This window comes from Lissotriton vulgaris, chromosome 2_1, assembly GCF_964263255.1.
Source record: "Lissotriton vulgaris chromosome 2_1, aLisVul1.2, whole genome shotgun sequence".
NCBI classification, from domain to species: domain Eukaryota; kingdom Metazoa; phylum Chordata; class Amphibia; order Caudata; family Salamandridae; genus Lissotriton; species Lissotriton vulgaris.
This window is the reverse complement of record NC_141687.1, coordinates 1,799,439,478-1,799,464,201: the sequence shown is the minus strand read 5'-3', so window position 1 is coordinate 1,799,464,201 and position 24,724 is coordinate 1,799,439,478. Positions and strand designations below refer to the sequence as shown.

Here is a 24,724-nt window from a genome sequence, read left to right as displayed (position 1 = left end):
CCACGTTTGGGCAGAGTAACATGCCTACCAAAGTCAAAAAAGGCTCTAAGATATCCAACACTTATTGGAGCAGCTCTAATTGAGCACTTATATATTTTTTAATGCAGTCTTCTTTAAAAATTAGCCAGTATTTACCACCACTTTAGAGTGGAATAAGTCTTACCGGGTTAACAACAAGATGCTACGGTCTGTTAACTCTCTAAAGCTGGAGGTCCGTATATTACCAACCACCGCACTCCATTATGAAGCTTAGAGACACCAGTTCAAAATGCTGCTGTGAAAGTTAGCATAAAATGATGCAACCATTACCTAACAACATACTCTGCTTTAGGTTGCATTGAACTTTTTGGACTAATGTTAATTGCTGTCTAATTAGTTTTGCATTTTCTATTAAAGCATGAATATTTGCACAGTTAAATGTATTATGTTCTTTTGCAGTGACTATTATTACCCTACTCAACTAGTGGTGAGAAACATATCATAGTAGGCTAAGGTAGCAGTTATTTACCAGGCCGCCGGGTAAAGAGTTAATTTTCTCTGCTATTTACCTGCCCGCTTGTTAAATAGTAGAAATGATTTACTATTCAGCTGACAGCCCTCTAAAAAGCAGGTAAACTTCACTATTTCATCAGTCTCTGGTTAAATAGTAGAGATTCTGCACTGTTTAGCTGGCGGCCGTGCAAATTGCAGAAAAGCTTCACTATTTAACTGATGCTGGCTAAATAGTACAAGTTCTGCACTATTTGATCATTCGCCATACAAATAACAGAAAACGTCACTATTTACCCAGCCGCTGATTAAAGAGTGGAGATTTTGCACCGTTCAGATTGTGGCCGTGCAAATAGCAGGAAAGGTTTACTATTTACCTGGCCACCGGCTAAATAGTAGAGTTTCTGCACTGTTTGGCCAGCAGCTGTGTAAATAAAAATGAAACTTCACTATTTACCTGGCCACAGTCTAAATACCAGAGGATTGGTACCATTTGGCGAGCATTAAGCAAACAAAAAACTTTACTCAGGACCCAGCTGCTGGCAAAACAGCATTAGGCCATTAGCCGTGCAAATAAACTTAAAAATGAATGTGGCTGCAGGTTAATAGCAGACATTTTATAATATTTGACTAGTAGCCTGGCAAGTAGCATAGAAATTTCAATATTTACCCGGCAGCTGGCTGAATGGCAGAGATTTATTGAATTGTTGGTGGCCTTGCAAGTAACTTAAAAAGAAACTTCATTATTTACTTGGTTGATGGCCAAATAGCTAAATAATAGACAGTATGCACAACTTGGCCGTCAGTAGCCAGGCAAATAGCAGAGTAATTTCACTATTTACTGGGCTGATGTCTAAGCAGCTTAAACTTTGTTTTATTATGTACTTACAACAGGTAGAACTGCAAACAAGAGGTGAACACAATTGGCATCCATCTCCTCATGAAAATGAGGTCCTGATGTATTATTATTTCACTCACAAAAAGTGGTTGCAAATTCTGCACATACATTTTGCGAAAGGAATAGTATTTTGCAAACTAACATATGTACTGTGCAGTCAAGTAAAAATAATACAGAATCACAGGGGTTGCAGAACAATCTGCCTAATTAATATTCATTAGGCAGGTGCCACTTTGTGACCCTCTGTGATTTGATGGTCTATAATCACAGAGATGGTGGCCTGCAATGGACAAACCATCATCTCTATGACTACACTTCAAAATGCAAAAAGCTATTATTTTTTTTTCAAAGTAGCCTGTGTCCCTCAAAGAATCATTGGAATACTTCTCCACCCTGAGGCTACAAACGTGATTTTCAAAAGGAAAGGGGTCCTCGGAAAACCCCCTTTCCATCTGCAAATTAGTTACCACCTTAATTCAGTGGTTATTAGCTTATCAATGGTTTGCAACATCAATTGCAGTAAAAAACTATCAATCCATTTCTTTCCAAATTGAAAAAAATTGGGAGAAACCCAAATTCATGAACCCTCCTAAATGCAATTCGGAAACAATTGCAAAAGTCATTCTACTAGTCAAAAGAATTTTCAACTCAAAATGGGGTTAGTACACAATGATAAGCACTTGTGTGGTCACAAACCTTGGGATTTTGCCACATGAGGCCTTAGTAGTAAAACTGGCTTAGATGCAGGCACTAACTTATAGGTTTTGAATGTTTGAATGTTCCCAAAGTATTTTGACAGGCATGGCACAGAATACAACTCCATTATAGCATATGCCAAGATATAGCGACTTCGGAGGCACTTTATGGAGCTGTCTTGTGCTCCGCATATGCTTCTACTCCTTTATGGTAACCTGCAGAGGTGACTAATTAATGAAGTTGACTAGAATCTTTACAAGACTAGTTAAAGCTATTCACTCTCCTAGAGCTATGTACTCTCTCTTCCTCGCAGAGATATGGGAATGCACCCCGATCAGATATAGGATTACAAAAAGGCTGCATGTTATCAGAACACCTTTTCTGCATTAAATCAGTGCATTGTGGAATTTTTAATTCTGGTTCAGTTCAATTAACCAAGTCAGACTAAAACACATGAACACAGTGATTTGTTAAAGCAAAAACCAGAACTGGAAATGATGTATCCCAGTGACATAAAGCCATATAAAATTTAGGGTGATTTTATCAAAATACAAACAATTGCATAGGGCTCCTTATGAAGTGACCAACAAAGTATAATAGAGAGGCTTCATTCCAAGCTCATGACAAAAGGATGAAAAACGATGGCCTGAATTAGCGTATCAAGGACGAAGGTAACGCCGCCAGAATAGCAGAATTCAATATCTCTGCCATCCTGAGGGACCTCCGCCTACCACATTTAGAGTTGTCCACTGACCCTGTAGACAACTCCCAACAAAAATCTCTTCGATTTAAAAAAAAAAACTCCCAAAGCTAAAGTTTGTTTTTGAAAAACAAAAAAGCTAATGGTCCCACATGTTGGGAGTTTTCTCCCAAGGTGACGGGGTAATTATTTTTTCATGTCCCCAACAGCCAGGTTTGACTCTAAATAGGGTAGACAGTATAAAGTCCTTTCTTTCGAAGGCCCCTCCTCGGTTGTGCCATTAAAGGAAGCATTCTATCGAGGAGCAAAAAGCAAAGGAAAAGGACTATAGTTAATTGAACTGAATGTCATTGGAATATGAATGAATGTTCCAATTAAATTAAAGAAAAAGAAATTTAAGCATCAAAGGCAGAGAAGAAAAGAAACACACAGGGAATTTTATTAATTGACTTTATTACAAATATTGTAAGAAATAAGACACTAAATAAGCAGAGATATTTTGTTGCCTCCATTCTTGTGAGCTAAGGATTTATCATTTCACAGGTCCACTTTAATACTCTTTTTCCAGACAAGGGATGTGGATACACTATTGACGTTTCTGAATTGAGTTGGGTGATTCTCTTTCAATTATAATTTCCTGGCAGCAGATCAGACACAGCCTAGGTGCTATTTAATGGCTGCCATCCTCAGCCTCCCTGGCATCTTGTGTCCTGACCCTCTTAGGCCTTGCCCTCTTTGCTCTTGTCTTCCTGGTTTGGATAATCCTTGTCCTCCTGGCCCTGAACCTGGTCTCATAGTCCTTACTGCACCCAATGGCATGGACCCTCTTGGTCCTGGTTCTCTTTATTTGGGTCCATTGCAGCCTTGTCTTGCATCTCCAACTGTTCTGTAGTGGTGGAGAGCCCGTGCTTTGCCGGGTGGACAGGAAGACCTCGCACCTAGTTCACTAGTGTGAAGGACAGCTGGAGTGCTGTACCCGACATTTGCAGGTACCACCAGTGAATCCATGAACCCACAACCTCTGGCTCACTGGTTTAGCATCAAATAAGATTTACCGAAACATCTATCATTGTTTTTTCACTAGTTTTGGATATCACTACTACAGCAGTAGCTCACACATGATCCTGAAGAAAGCCACAACACTCCCAAGGCCACAGGCTGAAACATGTCGAACCTAGTTGAGTATGACTGGATCTAATGGTTCCTGACATATCTCTTTGTTCTACTGTCTGTTTTCAATCCTAGCACAAGGCAGCCAAAATAAAAGTATGTGGTAAAACTTGCAGCTAGTTTTAATTCACTTTCACTAGCACTGCACCCCCCTAACGACACTTTGCTAGCTCTGATCGGGTCTTATTGAGAACCCCTCTAAAATAAAACATCCCTGAGCTCCTCCCTTGAAGTGAGGGGGTTGTAGCCCGCACCATGACTAGGCTTCATGGTGTGAGGAGGATTCCCTATAATGAAGCTTGCCACCTCCGGTGGGTGAGGGAAACCGTCCTTTAAAGGGACGCCTTATTCCTAGTCAGCCTCTTTTTCTCTTTTGACCCACCCGAGGTCCGTTGTGTGTTTTGTGATATTATTTGGGGAGGTTGCCCTCGCTGGTCAGTAAATATCCTCTGGCCTGCTATTCTTTGTGTATATGTACATCCTATTCCTAGCCTCGTGCCCTGGACCTCCAGGCAGTGATCCTACTGGTCCTGTTGTACCTCGTCATTACCCTACTCATTCTGGTCCTCGTACTCAAGTTCCTTTTCTTTATAGGATTCTCTGAGTCTGAGACCCTCATGGACCTTCTGATCATGGTCCCAGTGTGCTTAAAATTCCTGGTCCTTTTTATGCCCACTGGTCTTTCCAATCTGAGGTCTCCGGGGTTTGCTAGAACAGGTCCTTACTGATTATAGTCTTCCTGGTACTGAACCATTCACTTCTGGCCTCCTGGTTCTCATTGATCTGATCTCTGTGGTCATGGCTCCAGTCTCTGGTTCTTCTTTCCATTAGATTCCTGGTGCTGATCCTCTTTGGCCTTTTATCTGGGTCCGCTACTCCTGGTACTGGTTGCCCTTCTTTCTCTGTCCTGGTCGGGGCTCCCAGGCCCTCCTTTTCATTATGGTCCTTGGCCTTCTGTTACTTTTACCCCTGGTGTTTCTGTTCCTACAGGCCCTTGCACACTGGGTCGCGATCCCCGTGTTCCAAATCCTCCTGGACTTCCTGATCTTTCTCACCCTGGTCCAGGTATGCCTAGTCCTGTTTTTACGTTGTCGTGTTCCTGGTCCCCCCTGGCATTGATAACCCTGGTCATTGTAGATGAGATCTCCCTTGGCCTGTTGTTTTTGTCCTGGTCCTTGTGGTCTGGTCGACCTTCTGATCCTTATTCTCCTATTTCTCATCATCCTGCTCCTACTAGTCATACTCTTTCCTTCTCCAGACCCCCTCCCCAATGGCTTTAGTAAGGTACAGCCTCCAATCCTGTCACCCAGATTTTGATATTTCTTGGCTTAAAGATTTCTTTTGCTGAGACAGCAGCACTGTCAAGGACAGACATGAGGGCTCAGTAGGGGCAGGACCTTGCTCACTTAAAACACTGCTTAACTTTGTTAAAACTCAAAACTACCAAACCCAAGATACATTGTGCAGGTGACGAAAATGTCAATGTGGCTGAAGGGACCACTTATGACATTTGACCAATGAGCATCTGTGTCTGAAACAAAGTCTGCTTGGTGTTTATTCACTGGCAACCGAGTAATCTCCTCCTGTGAATTATTCAGATGCATTACTTTAATTTCTTCTGCTTTCACTTCCCCATTCCACAGAAGCTCCATTACTCAATTTACCTACTGCACGTGTCTTAAAACACTGTGCCCTAAAGCACAAATTGCCTACTGTACATATCCCTCCCTCTGTGGCCCGATACCACCTATTCATCTGCATTCCTTGTTTGCTGCTGCTGCTGTCTGACCAGGTTTGAAATAGTAAGCAAGAACCACCCCCCATTAACAAGAAGCCTAAAGCTAGCACAAGGTCTTCCATAAAAAGCCCTCAAAAATCATGAAAAGAAGGATCATGAATATTAAAAAGAAAATGTATTCTCATGAGTGAATAAAACATGTATGTAACATGCTTTAAAACCATACTTATTCTTTAGACAGTGAACTACTCCTAGGCTGCAGAGCAAAATATCTGTATGCCATATCCCAAAGCTCCTGAAATATAAGTTTGATTTTTGCATTTCAAATCTGAATATTAAAATAATGTAAATGTTTTTATTCAAAATAGATTTTACTTTTTTCATCTGTAATTCATGCACTTACCTTTGTACAAGTTATTGTACATTTGTACATGCACTTACATTAAAATGCCTCACACGCCTTGCATCCCCATTACAAGATGGCCACCACCTACCATTCCTTGTTGTCCCTTTTTTTTTATATAATACTGGCCATCTAACTAAAGACCTGCTTCACACTTTTTAGATGACCGTAAGATAACTTGTACATCATCTCTACTATTTAAACTATGGCCAGTTAAACAGCAAGGATTATGTACTATTTTGCCAGCTGCCCGGTCAATAGCAAATATTATGTACTATTGGGCTGACAGCCAGGTAAATAGCCACTTCTGTTATGGTGACTAAGATAATCCCTTAGTCAAATCCAAATTCGGATTTAACTCACGTTTGAAAAGTATTTATAACACCCAGGGGAGGACTATTCTACTTATATAACATACGTACCTCAGTAATAAACAAGGTGGCATGGATTTGTAAACACTTAGCATGCTTCCAAAGCACCAATGGTACATGCAACATGATACCGGTCAAGATCAATATCAGAATGTCACACTAATGTAGTCTCCATGTAAGAGCACTGTCCATTAGATGAGAGTTCACAGCCACCCAAACAAACTTTAAACAAATGTATTCAAGACTTGAACGATCTGATGGCAAAGAGACATGGCTTCACTTTAAGGCACAAACCTTTATTTTACGCAAGAAATTCTCACCTGAAATTTCTTTTTTGCCACAAAATACTGCATCCGACGAATCACTTTAATAGCTGCACGGTGGTGTTCTTTCAGCCTGGTAGACAATTAGAAGAAAATTAGTGCAGTCAGAAAATATACCTTAGCCAGAAACGTGACATATATTGAATAAAACAACTGCCAATTCCTTCCATTGGGTAAGTGAATGAAACAGTCTGGAGGTGAAGAAAGATTTACTATTCTGCATGCAGGTCTGCACATAGGATTTCACTGGAGCATTTTCCAGGTTTTACGGTGATGTGGAGGTGACATGGTGACTGCATACGTTTTCTATTTGTACATTTGTGTTTTTGGGTGAATCTCTATAGCGTGGGCATGGCCCAAAGGAGTCGGAGCGCTTCACAAGGTCGCACAATTAGCATTCATGGTTAAAACGATTATCATTAACAAAGACAGGAAACATTTCACAAACTTAAAAGGGAGAAATGCTATATGTGAGTTGCAGTAGGGGATAGTGAGGAACATATATACCGTTTTCATCAAAAACAAGAGTGCATGTTATGGTGTGCAAATTATATAATGAAGAAGAATGGTTCGGAAATTACCCATTAGGGAAATCCCAGTTTAACATCACCCCTCTTACATCTGTGACATCTTTAAAGACGCAAGTCTTAAAAGAATTTAGTTGAAAAAAGTTTGACATAGGTTATAGAGAGCATATTAATTTCACTTTTGTAAATTTGATCTGTTCTGATGGCAAGTGGGAAGGAGTTTGAAAGTTTGGAGCAATCTATGAGAAGGACAGTTTGAGAGTTTTTTTCTGGAGATTCTGACTTTAAGTAGAAAAGTGTTTGAGCCATGCAATTTCTTTTTAGTACCTGAGATGATTAGTTTATTACAAGGCAGCTTGGAGTTTTTGAGTGTAGGGTTTGTGTATGATGCAGGCCAATTTAAGTACTCCTCGCATCGATGGAAGTCACTCCAGGGAGACCAAGATTGCTCTGATATAGCTATATTTCCTGGTCCCAGAGACCAATCTAGCTTCAAAGTGGAATGCGGGTTTCAGGGAAGTGAGATGTAGTTTTGGCATAACCATCAGCAGGACATAACATAGCCTAATCTTAAATGGACTAGTAATAAAATGACTTGTTGAAAATCATCATAGTAAAGGTTGGATACCACACACAAGTCTAATTTGAAATTGTGCTCCTTTAGCCTATGCTTTTATCTGGGTCTGGAGGTTGGGATTCTTGTTAAGGATTGGCATACTTAATGATGGATCGTTGACAGGCGAGGTTGAGAGTGTTCAACCATGATGGGCGTGGTGTGGAGCAGTTGGTGGGACAGAGCAGCAGGAAGTCTGTTTTCATGGGTTTTAATTTAAGGTGGTGGGCGTGGCCAAGATGGCGGAGTAGAAGGACGCGACCTCGGCGAGCTCCTCCGGCCCAGGCCCCTGAGCACCTTATTTATCGCTGATCTCCCCCCATAGTCGCTAGCTGGCGACGGCGGGTGCAGTGGAGAACTGGTGGACCTTGCTGGGAGAGAAATCTGCGTGCCAGACGGCAATTTTGGCGGACTGTGGAAGCCGAGCCGCGATCTTCAAAAGCTGCGGCCCGACCGGAAGTGCTGTTGGGTCCGCCCTGTGAGCGAACTCGAGCCTGAGGCGCTGTGCGGAGGCCGCTGGCGCGGCCTAGAGGGGAGAGGGGACCAGCTCGGGTCTGCCCCCTACTGCAGTGCGGAGCCGCTGACTGTGGCGCTGGACGAAAGCGACCGGAGCGGTGAAAAGTTGGGGCCCCGCCAAGACGAACGGCCGGTTTACAGCCGTGGATGGGACCGGTGCCGAGGATTTCGGAGGCCTTGCCGGCCTGGCTCGGGGCACGAGATCGTCCCACCCGCTGAAACCGGACAGGAAGTGGTGGGTGCCTGGTGGTGCAACTCGGGCCCAGAGGAGTCTCAGAAGCCTTTGAAGCGACTGCCGCGGGGACCTGTTGGCTCCCTTGTTGTGTACGGCTTTGGGTCCGCTCGGGGGCTGCTTGAGAGGCAGCGTGCTACGGAGCGTGGACGCCATTTTGACCTGGAAGCTACATCCCGCCGGCCTAGCACTGAGGTGGAGTGGGCAGGAGTCTCCGCCCGGAGAGCATGGAGCGGTGGAGAACGGGTGTTGGACTGCACTACAGGAGCGACGTGCGGCCTCTTCGGTCAGGGCGGTCACACAGCGGGTAGCTAAGTGGTGTTGTGAACGCTACTATCGCTGGTGAGGATTGAACACTCTTATTCGGCGCCCAAGATGGCCGGCAACAGGGGGAACAGGAAGGGTGACCGCACCCTGCCGGAGATGCTGAACAGGAGCAATGCTCGGCAGGACCGTGGACAGCCCTCCCCCAGTCAGTCTAGCAGTTCACAGGGGGCGAGCGGAGGGGAGCCACCAGTTACTAGGTCGTTCCTTGAGTCGCTCTTTAGCTCCCTATGGGATGACTTACAGACTCTCAAGCAGGAAGTAGTGGGGGAGGTACGAGAGGTCCGGAGAGAGGTTGATGGCCTAGGAGAAAGGGTCTCATCCGTGGAAGAAGCGGGACATGCCCGGGACGAGGAACTCACACAGCTCCAGCAGGAAGTGATTAGGCTCCGAGACCAGCAGATTGATCTACAATCCCATGTGGAGGACCTCGAGAACCGTTCCAGGAGGAACAACATCAGGGTCCGGGGCGTTCCGCTCGGAGAAGAAGGGGAGGAGGCGGCCGCCTACTTGCAAGATCTGTTTCGGGAAGTCCTGGGTGAGCCGGCAGACTTTACTCTCAGGATCGATAGGGCACATAGAGTGGGCCCACGACGTAGAGCCCAGGCGCCTCCCCCCGATCTTCTGGCTTTCCTGCCGGACTATCCCCTGAAAGAAAGGATTCTAAGGGTAGCTCGCACTAAGCCCTCCTTGGAGTTCAGAGGCCATAGGGTGGCCCTCTTTCAAGATCTTTCAGTGGTCACCCTACAGAAACGCAAGTCTTTTAAGATTGCGACTGATTTCTTGCGGGAGCATGACATTCAATATTCTTGGGGCCACCCTTTCCGTATTATCTTCCGCTGGAACAGAAAATTGCATCAGCTGCGCTCCCTTCAGGACACCTGTACTGTATTGGGCATCACGGCGACTGACGAAGATGGCCCCACTCCACGCCGTCGCCAGATCACCAGGGATGGCTGGCAATCGATCCCTGGCCGTAGGTCTTCGACTTCTTCGGTGAGACCGGACTCGCCTACTATCGGGGCTGAGATGGATAATGCTGTGCGGGAGGTCGCTAGAGAAACGGCGACAGAGGAAGTTGCTTTGACCGCCTAAGAATTCTCCGGGGGAAGATCGACATCGCTTCTTCTTTTTTGAGCTGTAGGTTTGGGGGTCTGGGGGGGCGGGGGGAGCGGGGGTGGTGTTGTGGCTGGACGTCCACTTTCGAGACTTTCCCATAGACTTGCCTTTTTGGGCCGGCCTTGGACAATGGTTTCCCTGACTCTTTTTTTGGAGGGACGGGGACAGTGTTTGGGGTTTGGAAGGGGTTGTTTTGGGGTGTTGGGGTACCGGGAGGGTTCGTGGGAGTTGGGTGTGGGGAAAGAAGTTGTCCAGTGCGCTGTGCTAGGAAATGTTGCTTTGCCTGAGTTTCTCCATTTTGCTTTGCTTTGTTACGATAGGTTGGAGCATGGGGAGGGGGTCTGTGAGGTTGGCGCGTATGTGGCGGGTGATTTGGTCGCACTGGGGCTGGTGGTTGGTACTAGGCCGCGCTGCGCAAGGGGGAGAGGCATTGCATACTGTTGGTGGGTGGCCGACTTGCTGTTAGAGGGAGTATGCTCACCCACGGTATTCACCACGCAGGACACTGGCGCCTTTACACACATTTCTTCCTATGCCTCCTCATTCCTTTAAAATCATGACCCTGAATGTCAGGGGTCTGAACAATCCCGTTAAGCGGCGAGCGGTGCTTTCTCTGTTGGAGAACACCCAAGCGTACATTTGCCTCCTTCAGGAAACCCACTTATTGCCACAGGACACACATAGGCTACGCTCTTGTAAATTTCCGACGCAGTTCTTTTCTTCAGGTACTACCAACACAGCCGGGGTAGCGATTCTAGTGGCTCGACACTTCAGGGGGGAACACATCCATAAACTTGCAGAAATTAAAGGGAGGATGTTGGCACATAGGTTTCGGGTGGGGGGCATGATATTCACGATAGGCTCTCTTTATAGTCCTAATGACAAACAGGAGCGGTTCTTGCAGTCTGCGGTTCCTGCAGTCTGCGGTGGAAGAGATTTCAGCCTCGCCGGATAGGCATGTTATCCTCGGGGGCGACCTTAACATGGTCTTTGATTCGGTAGTCGACAGGTCGGCTCAGCGCTCCCCGCAAGTCGGGGAATTCTCAGCTGGTTGCAAGGCGCGACTTGCGGAGGTGGACCTCCAGGACCTCTGGCGTCATAAGCACCCCGTGGACAGGGATTACTCTTACTACTCCCACGCGCACAAGACCTACGCGAGGCTTGATCACCTCCTGGTCACCTCCCCGGTGCAGGCCCTTGCGTCTACCGTGGACATGGGGGTTATTTCCCTGTCGGATCACGCCCCTGTTGAGTCATCCTTCTGCTTGCCACCGTCTGCCGCCCCGGCGGGGGTCTGGCGCCTCCGGGATACTCTGCTCCACAGGAAAACGGTGACGGACCGTATTGAGCAGGTACTTCGTGAATATTTAGTGCACAATGACAACACAGATACTACCAGAGCCACCCAGTGGGCAGCTTTGAAGGCGGTCCTCCGAGGAGAGTTCTTATCGATCTCTGCGGCCGAAAATAGGGAACGCAAGATAAAGAGGGATGAGCTCACTGACAGGGTCCGGGAATTGGAGCTGATTCACCGCAGAACTGGGGCCCCGAGGATTTGGCGGCAGCTTAAAGAAGCAAGGAAACTTCTTGCCGCCTTAGATGTGGACCGGGCGGAATATGCGGCCCTTCGACTACGCCATGCTTTTTATACTGCGGGGGATCGCTGTGGCAACTTTTGGCCAATAGACTCCGGGCCACTAGGCAGAGCCAGTTGGTGAAAGAACTCTCTGACCCCATGGGTGGTATAGTGACGGATGACGCCTGCATCTCGGCCGCGTTCCGAGAGTTCTACAGCAACCTCTATGCAGGTGACCCGCCGGATGTGCCGGCTATGACCTCCTACCTAGATTCGATCACTTTGCCCTCCATGGACCCACTACAGGCAGACGACCTAAACAGGGACATTAGCATAGAGGAAGTAGTGACGGCCATTGCCAATCTTAAGCACGGCAAAGCGCCAGGCCCGGATGGCTACTCGGCCCTCTTCTATAAGACGTTCTGTGGATCGTTAGCCCCCATCCTCGCCCGCCTTTTCAATTCCTTCGCGGAACCTGGAGCCATCCCGCCTGATCTCTTGAGGGCTTCCGTCACGGTCATCCCCAAACCGAGGAAAGATCCCAAACACTGTGGATCTTATAGGCCGATATCTCTTCTAAATGTCGACCTGAAACTTTATACTGGGATCTTGGCAAGCCGCCTGGCGCTTCATCTGCCCGGCCTTGTTGATCCGGATCAGGCGGGCTTTGTTCCGGGACAGCAGACGGTGGATAATACAAAACGGGTGGTCCACCTGCTGGAGAAGGCATCCCGGATTCCGGGTGAGAGGATGATGCTCACGGTCGACGCAGAAAAAGCGTTCGACCGCGTGCACTGGCCCTTCTTGGAACAAGTGCTGGTGAAGGCGGGTATTGGAGAACGGTTTCGCTCTATGATCCTCAACTGCTATAAGGAGCCCTCAGCGGTGGTCCGGGTTAACGGCCATACCTCCGCAGCCTTCCCCATTGAGAGAGGCACAAGGCAGGGCTGTCCACACTCACCCTTGCTCTTCGCTCTCTACATGGAGCCGCTCGCTCAGCGGGTGCGGACTCGACCGGCAGTGGAGGGGATACGGATGGGTAGTTTTACCCATGCGGTTAGTCTCTACGCTGATGATGTCATCTTCACATTGGCTACACCCCGGACATCACTTCCGGCCTGTATGGAAGAACTGGCGGCATTCGGCACGGTCTCGGGCTTTAAAGTAAATATGGGGAAGTCGGTGGCTTTGGATATATCCCTGGCGCCTGATACCAAGGCGTACTTGCAGAACAGGTTCCCGTTACTTTGGTCCTCTGAGGCGATACCGTATTTAGGGATTCAGATTGCCCCTACGTTACCAGCCATGGTCTCAGCCAACTACTTGGCCTTGGGTGCCAAGATCAAGGCCGAGCTAGGCCACTGGAATTGCGGCATCCTTTCCTGGTTGGGTAGGATTGCTGCCGTCAAGATGACGATCTTGCCACAAGTGCTCTACTTATTCAGGGCCCTGCCGCTGCTGCCGCCGAAGGGGTGGATACAGCAATTGCAGTCGGACGTAGCCCGTTTCATTTGGCAGGGGAAAAAGCCTAGGCTACGCAGGACCCTTTCTCTTTTGTCTCCTGACGCTGGAGGCTTGGGCATTCCCGACTTCCGGAAATACTTTCAGGCGACGCAATTGAGGTACTTGGTCGAATGGTGCAGGTGGGAGTCGGATAAGCATTGGCTTTTCCAGGACCAAGCGGTGGCGGGGCGGTCTCTGCAGGAGATACTGTTCCTGCACCGGACTCATCGGCCTAAGAATCTTTACGCATCCTTCATTACTAGAGTACCTTTGCGGGTTTGGGATGCGACCTACCTTAGGTATGACCTCACCACGTTTCCTTCGCCCCTTTCGCCGCTAGTGGATAATCCTGCCTTCACCCCCGGGATGGAGAAAGGAGCTTTCACACATTGGCGGCAGGCAGGATGCAGAGCTTTATGTCATTTGTATGGCCCCGAGGGTATCATCCCGTTCACACAATTTCGGCAGGAATTCTCACTCCCTGAAACGGAAAGACACCGTTACATGCAGGTTCGGCATTGGGCCCTTCAGCTGCAGGTGCGGGAGGTGGCGGATAGGATGCTCTCACCATGTGAGAGATGGCTGTTGTCCCGTACATCGGACTCGAAACTAATCTCGGACCTGTATAAGTTTTTGCAACTACCCTCTACACACTTCCACAATCCAGGGAGGGTTAGATGGGAAAGGGAGCTTGGGAGGACACTTAGCCCCACGGAGTGGGACCACATATCTTATAGGGTGCGCCACTCAGCCTATCATATGGGCCTCACAGATACTTTTACTAAAGTGTCCACTTACTGGTATTATACGCCTGAGCGGATTCATGAGTTCGACCATAGTAAGACGGACACGTGCTGGCGGGGGTGCGGACATCGGGGCACGCTCACGCACATTCTCTGGGACTGTCCTCTCTTAACTGATTACTGGAAGGAAGTGCTGGATGAAATTGACTCTCATTTCAGCATAGAGCTCCCGCGCTTCCCGGTATATACCTTGCTAGGACTCCCAAATGCTCTAATGTATCCTCTCAAGTCCAGAAGAGGCAGACAGATCGCCATTGCACTTGGCTCTGCTGTTCAGAATATCTTGATACATTGGCGTACAGACACAGTACCCACGATAACGGGCTGGCTCCACAGACTTTGGCATGTGCTGGGGATGGAGAAATTGTCTTTGGTGGTGGCTGGGGATGTAACGCAATTTAATGAATTGTGGCAACCATTTCACTCTTTGCTGCTCGCGGAGTTCAGGGAGCTCACTTGCCCGAGGTACCTCCGCCTCCTGCGGCTTACGAGCCCACCAGCGCCAGATCAGTGAGAGGGATGAGATCCTCCTCCCCAATTGCCTATAGCCTCGGGAGATAGGCTGCATGTTAGTAGCGCACTGTACAGTGGGGGGGGGCATTGGGACTTTGGGGTGGTGGGGAATGTTTGGGCTAAAATGTTGTGACATGCCGGACTTTTGCTCCTTTTCATTTGCTGATCTTATATTGCTGTATATAAGTTTGGATGTGTCACACTGAATGAATAAAATACTTTAAACCTAATTTAAGGTGGTGATGAATCTTCAAGGACTGAATTTATTTACAAGGTCTTTGTGACTGTGAGGAAGGGGGTGTCCTCGAGGATGTGTACTGTTAAGCACAACTGCCTGTCATTAATATAGAAGTGGTAGGAACTGTTGGTATCTTTTAGAAGTGAACCAAGGGGTTCCATATCTAATTGGGTGTTCGAGAAAACAGAGCTTTGAGGTACACTGGATGCAACAGTAAAGGGAGTGATGCGTTTTTATGGCTTGACAGCATTTATCACCCTCTCACTTATGAGTAATGCTTATCTGCGTCTTGGGCAGCCAACTTGAGCACAATAAACACAAAAAAAAGTGTTTTCTCTGCACATCCTCTGCCCGTATTGTCACCCCCACACACACTCTATTCCGCTCTCCACTGTCATCTGCTTGTCACCAGCCCTTGCTTCTCACACTCTGTTTTCATCAGCATTCCCCAGTACCTCACTCTCTCAGTTGGCCTGGTTGCCCCTGACTCGCTCGAGGTATTGCCTCCCACCCTACTGCCGCAATAAACAAAAAAAGGTTATTCCCAACACCCTCTGACAGTGTTCCCACCCACGCACCCTCCCTCTATGTTGCTTCCCGCCCAGCCAGAATAAAAAAAAAAAAACACTGATGCGTGTAGCACTGGTCACATTATAGCTTAAGAAAAAAAAATCTGCCTCACTGCTGTACAACGTGGCTAAAAACATTGAGAAAACTAATAGCTCTCTTGTAGACGAGCCCTATTGGCTTGGATAATGCTTGTTTTTATTGTATCCAAGCTCCATATTTCCTTCCACGTAGATTCAAGTTCTCATAGTTCATCCATTAAAAGGACCCTTCTATCCTCTTCTAGGCTTTAGAGTGTAGTCCTTTGGTGGTTTGGGACTAAAAACACTAAATCAGAAAGTAAAATCTTTACCCAGAATGAACCTGGTGGCCAATCTCAAATGGCACTTAGGTCGGGGTCTATCGGGACCGTTGACTATCATTGGCGTTTTGTGTTCTTGGCGCCATTAGACAATAAAACTTTTAAAATACATGTCCCCTTCTTTCCCTGGCTTCAAACTACTTCTTAAGATAAAAGAGGTTTATTTTCCAAAATGTACAATGTGAAGATATCAACTGAGACCTGAGTACCTAAATGTTTAACTAAGTGGTTTATGAGGTTGCCATTGAAGGTCGATGTTACTGAACTGCACCCCTCAATGCTATGTTTCACCTCAATTTTGGTAGTACGTAGGCACTACCCAAAGACATACATATTCCCAAATTCTGATAAAGAAGGGAATTTTGTTTTTACAGCTAATCTCAATCTGAGAGCATGTTTTCGTTAATACAACAAGGCGATCAAGGGGATCAATAACATGAATATGTTGCACTGCAGGAGAAAATTAAGCAGTTAATGAAAATGCATATTCTACAAACAACACTTTTATGGCTACAGATGCCTTCTGGAAATACTTAAGCTTCTGGAAACAACAGCACCAGAAATACACAGAAAAGGGCCTAGTTTGAGTGTCAATCAGTCAAGTAGCACTTGTAAAGCTCGGCTAATCACCCCAGGGGGTATACAGGTGCGGTGCTGCTGCTCTGAGTCGAAGAGCCATGTTGTGAGTCCCTATCTGAAGTGGGTGAGCGAGGGTGTGGTGGAGAGATGGAGGGGTAAGGTGTTCCATTCTTTGGCGGCACCGTGGGAGATGGAGCATTCTCTGATCAGCAGTGGCAGATGCGTGGTATCTGTGCGAGGGCGAGGTGTGTGGAGTGGAGGTTTCTGGTTGGTTGCTGGAAGGTCAGGCAGTGATTCATGTAGGCTGGTCCTTGGTTGTGGAAGGCTTTGTAGGCGTGAGTCAGCAGCTTGAAGTGGCATGTTTTCTGGACGGGGATCCAGTGGAGATTCTTTAGGTGATGGGTGATGTGGGTCTTTGGCAGGTTGGGATTAGTATGGCTACTGAGTTCTGAATCGTCTGGAGCATTTTCATGAGTTTTGTGGTGGTGCATTTATAGAGTACGTTGCCGTAGTCACGTCAGCTGATGATGAGGTCTTGGGTCACTGTTTTCCTTGTGCTACCGGACAGAGCATATTGGCTGAGCTACAGGGCAAAAGACTGCAAAGGTCAGTGCCAGGGTGTAGTACTGCAACTGGTTTTATGTGACTTCTAGAGAAAGGTGAAGCCAACTGCAGTTTCCAAATCTCAGGTAACCCGTGGATCTGTTCTTTTTCATAATCTGCAATAGCATAATTCCGGCTGGTAGGAGTTCATACGTACACGCCACAAAATCTTCTTTAATTCACTGAGTCGGCAGTTAATGAATCTTTTGGGCTTTAAAATACTTAGAAATAACGATATCTGATGAATGACAAACTATGGGTTTACTAACAGAGAAATACATTGAAATGGGGATACACATATATGACTAAAACACCTCTTAAGACTAGAACAATGAGGGTCAATGATAGCTGGTTTAGTGGTATGGACTTGGCCCCTGCATATACCATCAGCAGACACTTAAAGTGCCCCTCTCTATACACTGGAAATAGGGAAATTGTTTCAGAAAGGGCCCCATGCATGCTTTGTTGATCCATGCCCATAGACATCAGCACTCCAGGGACAGCCTTATACAGTGGCATCCTTGGTTAGTGGGGAGTGCTCACTTAGAGCCCCCTGTCCCCAAACAGAGTCTGCAAAGCAACTTTAGAGATGCGTTTCTAATAAGGGCATGAAAAGGTTTTGGATGTCAATGCCTCCCTGCAGTGTGATTCTGAACGGTGCAGGAGACCTCAGGGACTTAGAGGGGACGAGTAAGCCTCTTGATAATCTTGACACAATTATCACACCTTAATATTGTTCTCTGCTTACTTAGTATCCTGTTTGTCAGTTGCCCAGACAGAAGTGGATGGGTGAAAGCCCAGGGAAGACCTAGCAACCTATTTGTTCATTGGGGACAGCGTTGGATTGGTAATGCGGGTACTAGGGCAATGCCAGAGGGGCTGGTATCCAAATTCCAGCTATGGCCTGCTTTTTTGCACAGCCTGGTGGGCCGATTTGGGTCGATTCTGCGTTGTTCGGATACTGCAAGCGGCCAGTGGGTGCCTGAGTGGCCATTCTGGAGGTAGATGGACCCATTACCTCCCTTTTATCAACGGGCAGAGGTGTCGCTCCCTTTCTCTCACTGGGCCGGTCAAGTAATGTATGCATACTGAGCGGGGGCAGGGGCCTGAGCAGAAGTGGCCTCACTTGTTTTCAGGTGTGTTTCACCATTGTAAACTTATCCCTGCATTTTTTTAACCCCCCCCCTTTTTAAAAAAAAATAGAATTACGCATAAGCAGTGTTTTGCGGAAAGGCATTATGCAAATGTGGGCCACTTTCTTTTAGCATGCCCGGGCCGCATTTTAATCCCAATCCAACCCTGATTGGGGATGGAAGGCTGATAGCAGCAACACGGCGACAATCACACTCACACCTCCCAACATCTCCTGTGCTACAAGGCAGACTACAATATTGGTGGTTCCAGGAGAAGGCCGGCATGGATTGAAGACTTTGATAAAGTAGATAGTGTGACAACAGATAGTGGAGAAGTGTGGCTCAATGGTTAGAGGAGGCATACCCGGAAGCTGAGGTCAGACCCGGGACCAGGGTTCAATTCCCGACGCGGCAGGGTCTGAGCCCAAGTGTCAACGGACTTGATAATTCTCACTTCGGTGCCTACTCGAATCATGGGTTCACACTCTTCAACTCTGGGCAATAGCTTGCTTAATCTCCACTACGGCCCCCCGCGGCGGGATGCCTGGCTTTCACCTTGGGGATGCCCAGTAAGGGTTATCTCACACTGAAAAGCCAGGACGGGTTCCCAATGCAAGCGCCGGGACACCCCGTTGGGGTAGCCGTCGCTATATAAGATACACTAAAAAAAAAATAGATAATTTCTAATGCCACAGAGTGACAGAACTAAATAATTAAATGGTGTGTTGTGGGCGCTTCAAACAATGTCTCGTCAGCTACGCCATACCAGAAAATGTAGTTGACAATACAAAGCTACGACTCCTGGCAGACCTACTCAGGCTTTCTTCCTACAGAGGTCGATAAAACTAGCACCACTGAGTTGCATAGCAGTAAATAGTTATACCACTAGCCAAAGATAATCGGGGAGTCAAAGTAGGCTCTATAAACATACCTGAGACGCCATGTAAAGCCTTGTGGTGCAAACGTATGTACATGCAGCTATGTTGCAAAGCAAGTACCGAGTTATAGTTATATAACTTTCTCATAATAATTATAGAACCCTTATAAAAGAATATTAATGACCAGATGAGTTTCCATAGCATACAGCTTTTCTTAAATTCGATGTAAATATCTCAACAGAACAGAGTGCAGAATAAACGCCAATCAAATTGGTGAGAACACAAATATTTAGAAGAGCTCGATATATTACTCGAACGCAGCATTACTAGAGTAGACACAGACAGATAATTAGTATTCTTAAGGAAACTCGCTGTTCGTTCTTAAAAGGGGAGAGACGTCGCTGACATTACATTTGCTCTATGACTTTCTTTTGCATATCTATGCAGTTTTAAAGCCAGCTCTCTGAGAAACTCCCAGCTGTGTTTAGAACAGCAGATTTTTCTTTCCCATCTTTTTGAGGAACACCCTCTCGTGACCCGAGGCTCACTATCTGCGGGACTGAGTTAGACTGGCACAGTGCCCAGTGTGCTCGAGGCAATGCCAACATCCCTTATTCACACTGGCAGACTCCTTCCACAGTGTTGACACAGAATGGGTCAACTCCCCGTGGGCCAGAAGACGCGCTGGCAATACTTGGCATGAAAAGGAAGTGGAAAAAAGAGACTTTAAGATGAAAGGTCACCCGGCCAAAAAAGTGCTTACCTATCACTTGCTGAAGGCAGAGCTGTGTCACTTATCAGGCATCCTACACGTTTTAAAATGCATTTCAATCTTAAAATGAAGAAACTGGCAACAAATAATACATGCTGTAGGATGATACAGGAATTGTTCATGCAGGAATTTCGTTCTGTACGGTTTTTTTTTAAACTATTTTTCATCTGCCAAGAGTTCTTTCTACTTTTTAATAACGAGCACAGTAGTTCTAAACTTCTATTTGCCAAGAAATACGAGCTGAGCTCAATTTATGCAAGTGGTTCCCAGGGGTCGGGAAAAACTCTTATTTTGACACTTTAGTGCACGTGAGCGCTAAAGTGACACATGAGAGGTCAGCGTGCCCCTAAGACAGGAGAAGAAAGAGTACATCGGCCATTGCGCTGACACGCCCACACCACCCTGGCCCCTCCCACTGGCTGGATGTGAGCTGCGTTGGGGCCGGGTGGTTGGGTCAACCAGTCCGCAAATCACAAGTATCCCAGCTGGAACGCAGCACAAACTCACAGAATCATGGGAATTCTGGTGTCCTCGTGCCCCAGTAGTGTCGCATGAATACATCACTTAATGGTGCCAGTTCCACAGCACAGTCAGAGAAATACTGAAATATACAATGGCGAATCCAAGTTCACCCAAAGCCCCTATATCCATAGCCTTCTGTGTCTCCTGCTTTTTAGGTACCAACTATCTTCGAGGCTTCTCTAGAATCCTGCACTGTGCTTTGCTCTTCTGCTCCTACGGCTCTGTGCCCGTAGGGATAACAACTGATGTGAGGCACCTATGATGTGCCCCCGTCTTACTACCGCAGGATCTGGGACACATGGTAGTATCGTTCTCCATCCCTGTGTGCTGTGCTTCCATCCCTTTGGTAACTAAGGTAACTATAACCCGCGCCCTCGCCAGGCACTGCTAATTACCGAACTAACCTGTTAATTTGAGTGTTTTTTAAAGTTTAAAATGTTAAATTGTCATAGCATATTTCATCTAACTATAACATCACTTTAAACTTTGCGTTTTCAGTGCATATATATGTAGTCAATGAAAAAACTAAGGTTAAAAGGACATTATAGTTAGGTGAAAATGGCAGTTTAAACATAATGTTTTAAACTAACCAATCCATCAGCTATAGTTATCTCAAATAATTATAACTTTTACCCTAAAGTAACTAGAACTTGTACCCCCACCATGCACAATGTTGTCATCAATGATGTAATTTCAGATGTCGCAGAGCTGGTATCAATGCGGTGATTGAACATGTCATGAGTATTGTAATATGTGAGGTTATTAGCAGTGCATGGAAAGAAGTACCTCCCTTCCCAAAATTACGAAATTAGCTCTGGGGCACAGGTGTCCCGTGGCCCCCTAAAGGTACAGGGAGGGCATAGTGTTGTAAAAGATATGAAGACCTCAGGAACAGGTAAGCGAAGTAAAAGCTTTATTGCAGCACAGATACAGGTAGGTCAACCCCTCATCCGACCAGAGCTCCAACTGCCAACAGGGCGAAGGAGAACTCCAGAACAAGGAACACACAGAGAGATCTAGAGTGCTGGCCCAAGAGAGGAGCAAAGCACTGTACAACATATCTTCCCTCTTTGCAAGAAAAGAAAACACAAGAAAGGAAAAGGAAAGAAAGGGAAAGAAAAGATTAATGTACATAGTCATTCAGATATGTGGGTGGACGGCGAGAACGAGGGCTCCTCAACCTGACTTCAAACGAGGAAGAGGAAGAAGAAGTGGGAACAAGAGAGACCGGAGCAGAATCAACCAATGAACCACTATGGCACATAAAGATGTAGAAGCATCCCCACTACCCGTCCAGTTGGCAAAAGGGTGGGAGAAGGACTACTGCCAGAGGACAATAGATAACCATTACAACCCCCAAGCCCAGTAGCCAACAGGTCATCAGAAGAAGAATCTTTTCGCTTTTGGTAGAGTGCTACTCTCCTATAGTTCCAACTTTCCCCATTAGCTAGGACAACGAAATGTGGAAAAACTTTTTTAACTCTGTAGGGACCTCTAAATTTACTAAGTCCCTTAGTGTGCCTACCCGGCTTAACCTTAACAAGGTCACTCACTGAAATAGGTAAGGGAGTGTTGTTTTGGGATAGGGGCACCTCACTATCCGAACTCTTCAACCAAGCAGGAGTCAATTTAGTCACTGGTGCACGCCCACGCATTAGTTCAAAAGGAGATTTTTCACCATTCTTATGTGGTGTAGAGCGGTAAGCCCAGACAAGTTCTTGGACACGTTCATGTGAAAAACAACCAGACTCTAAAACATCTGAATCACCCCCTTTATGAGACGATTCACTCTTTCACAAAGGCCATTACCCTGTGGATTGTAAAGACTTGTCTTCTGATGCCTGATGCCACATTCGTGTACAAAAGAAGTCATTTTTGAGGATGTGAGTTGAGTCCCGTTGTCTGAAATAAGGACAGAAGGGTAACCCTCGTTAAGAAAAACACCCTTCAAAAAGTTAATGGTGGTGTCAGTGTTAATTTCTTTTACAAATTGCACACAAAGCCATTTAGAAAAGCAATCGATTATGACAATGGCAAAACGCTGATCAGAAGGTAACTCGCTCATGGGGCCTATAAAATCTATGCAGACACTATGCCAGGGAGCTTTTTCAAACCCTATTTTTTGTGGAGACTAAGAGCCCAAAACTTTCAAACGCTTCTCCCCTTCTTTGCAGAAGCTACACTTTAACACACAATCTACTGCATCACTGTCAATAGAGGGCCACCAAAAGTTTTGTTTGACACGGCGTTGAGTGAGACTTTGACCCAAGTGTCCCTCGTGGGCCAAGTCAAGAATCCTACTTCTTAAAGGACTAGGAGGAACAAAGCGGTCGACTCGCATCAAAACATCTTTCCCTTCTAAAGAAAGTTCATCCAGGACCTTTAAGAATGGTCTGACTAGAGGATCAACTGTACTTTCTCTTCTTGCCCCTTTTGAGACAAGATTGATAACAGCCTTTAAAGCTAGATCCTCCTCCATGCCCTTTGACCACTCATTGTGGGAAAACGAACCACCTCCCACAAATAAAACATCTTCTATCACAGCAACAGCAAGATCATCTAACATAACTTCAGGATCACAACTAGTGGAGCGAACAGGAAGCCTTGACAAGCAGTCTGCTTGGATGTTCTTCCACCCATGAACGAACTTGATCTCACATTGATAGTCTTGTAAGCGAGAGGCCAGTCTTGCCAACCTTGGAGACCCCTTCCCAGCCCCACCTGGAGCTAAAACATTTAAGAGAGGTTTATGGTCCATACGCAGAACAAACTTGTACCCCCACAAGTAGGTTCTAAAGTAACTTGTGCCCCAGACAGCAGCAAGAGCTTCGCGCTCTATAACAGAGTAATTAGACTCCGAGGTAGATAGAGGCCTAGATGCAAATGCGATGGTTTTTTCTACACTTCCATGTTTCTGTAAGAGAACCGCACCAAGACCTATGGCACTGGCGTCAACCATTAGAATAGAGGACCGAGCAGTGTCAAAAGGGGTAAGAACATTTGCAGATTTAAGTTCTCCTTTGATCATCTTAAAGCAAGATTCATGCTCAGTAGTCCAACTAAACTTGACACCTTTCTTTAGCAAGGATCTCAGGGAAGCAATCTTTGAAGAAAAAATCCCTCACAAATTTCGAGTAAAACTCTATCAAACCCATGAAGGACTGAAGTTGATCCTTGTCCACAGGGGAAGGTGCTAGCTCAATGGCCTCCAGTAGATTTTTCTTTGGTTTAATGCCTTCCTCCGACAAGCAAAAACCTAAATACTCTATTTCTTTCAACAGAAAAGCACACTTCTCCTTTCTCAACGTTAAACCAGCCTCATCTACTCTTTGTAACACGTCCTGTAAAATCCTATTATGTTCCTGTAAAGAATCACCGTAGATCAAGATATCGTCTTGAAAGTACAACACCTTGTCAAGGCCCTTAAAAACTTCAGTGACAAGTCTCTGGAATACACTAGCGGCAGAGACTAGCCCAAAGGGTAGCCTAGTGAATTGGAATGTTCCCTCACTGGTGATGAATGCAGTCAAGTGTTTGGAGCTGTCATCTAGACAAATTTGATGGTACGCATGTTTAAGGTCCAACTTACTGAAAAACTTTGCTCCCTTGAGAGTCAAGACCAATTCACCAATGTTTGGTAAAGGGAACACATCAGCTACAACACACTTATTTAATGAACGAAGGTCTACACAGAACCTAATTTTATTGTCAGGTTTCTGTGAGATCACTACGGGCGAAACCCATGGAGACGCTTCTATGGGTTCAATGATTCCTCCCTGGAGCATTTCCTCTAGAGTAGCCTTAACTTCGTTCCGCAAAGCAAAAGGCACTCTCCTCACTTTGTGTTGGACGGGGGAACTGCCCTCCTTGAGAATAATGCGATGTGAATAGCCTATAAGTTCTCCCAACTGATCTCTAAAAACATTCTTAAATTTCCCCAATATGTCTTCCAAAGATGAGGTTTCAACAATAGAGACGGGATTATCAGACCTAGGGTCAACTACAATGTGCAGGTCATATTGATGATGACGACCCAAAATTGCCGGTCCATCAGTTAAAACATATATCTTACCATGTGCTGATCTGCCTTTGAAGTCAATCTTGGCTTCAAAGAAACCTAGCATGTCAATTTTCTCGCCTTGGTAACCAGACGGAAAAATGTCACATGCCTTCAGTGCTCTTTCACCCCACACACTCTTCATTAATGAAGTAGGAATTATGGTCCATTTGGAACCAGTGTCCACCATGAGAGAAATAACTTTCCCATCAATCATAAAGTCATCCTTAAACGGATTACCTCTCTGGTCCCTACAAGAGCATACAGTATCAGATAGAACCAATATTTTGTTCACATCACGTTTCAAATCGTCACATTCATTAATAACAGTTACTCTTGAATTATTTCTATTTCTGCACATTTTTGCGAAGTGTCCCGCTTTACCACAACGTAGACACTCTTTGTTATTTGCAAAACAAAATTTCCCATCTGAAGTATGAGAAAAACTTCCACACCTAGAACACATCTTTTGATTACTCTTACTGTAAGATGATTGCTGC

At 46.1% G+C, this 24,724-nt stretch overlaps 1 protein-coding gene across 1 annotated transcript in view; it reads right to left on the bottom strand.

Annotated features, from left to right (window-relative positions):
- The window catches only part of KCNQ1 (potassium voltage-gated channel subfamily Q member 1), a 1,043,019-nt gene that overhangs the window by 137,729 nt on the left and 880,566 nt on the right, over positions 1–24,724 (bottom strand). Inside the window, exon 12 of the mRNA XM_086957849.1 lies at positions 6,786–6,861. Within this exon, the coding sequence (XP_086813975.1) occupies positions 6,786–6,861 (76 nt within the window). The remainder of the gene's footprint in view (positions 1–6,785; positions 6,862–24,724) is intronic.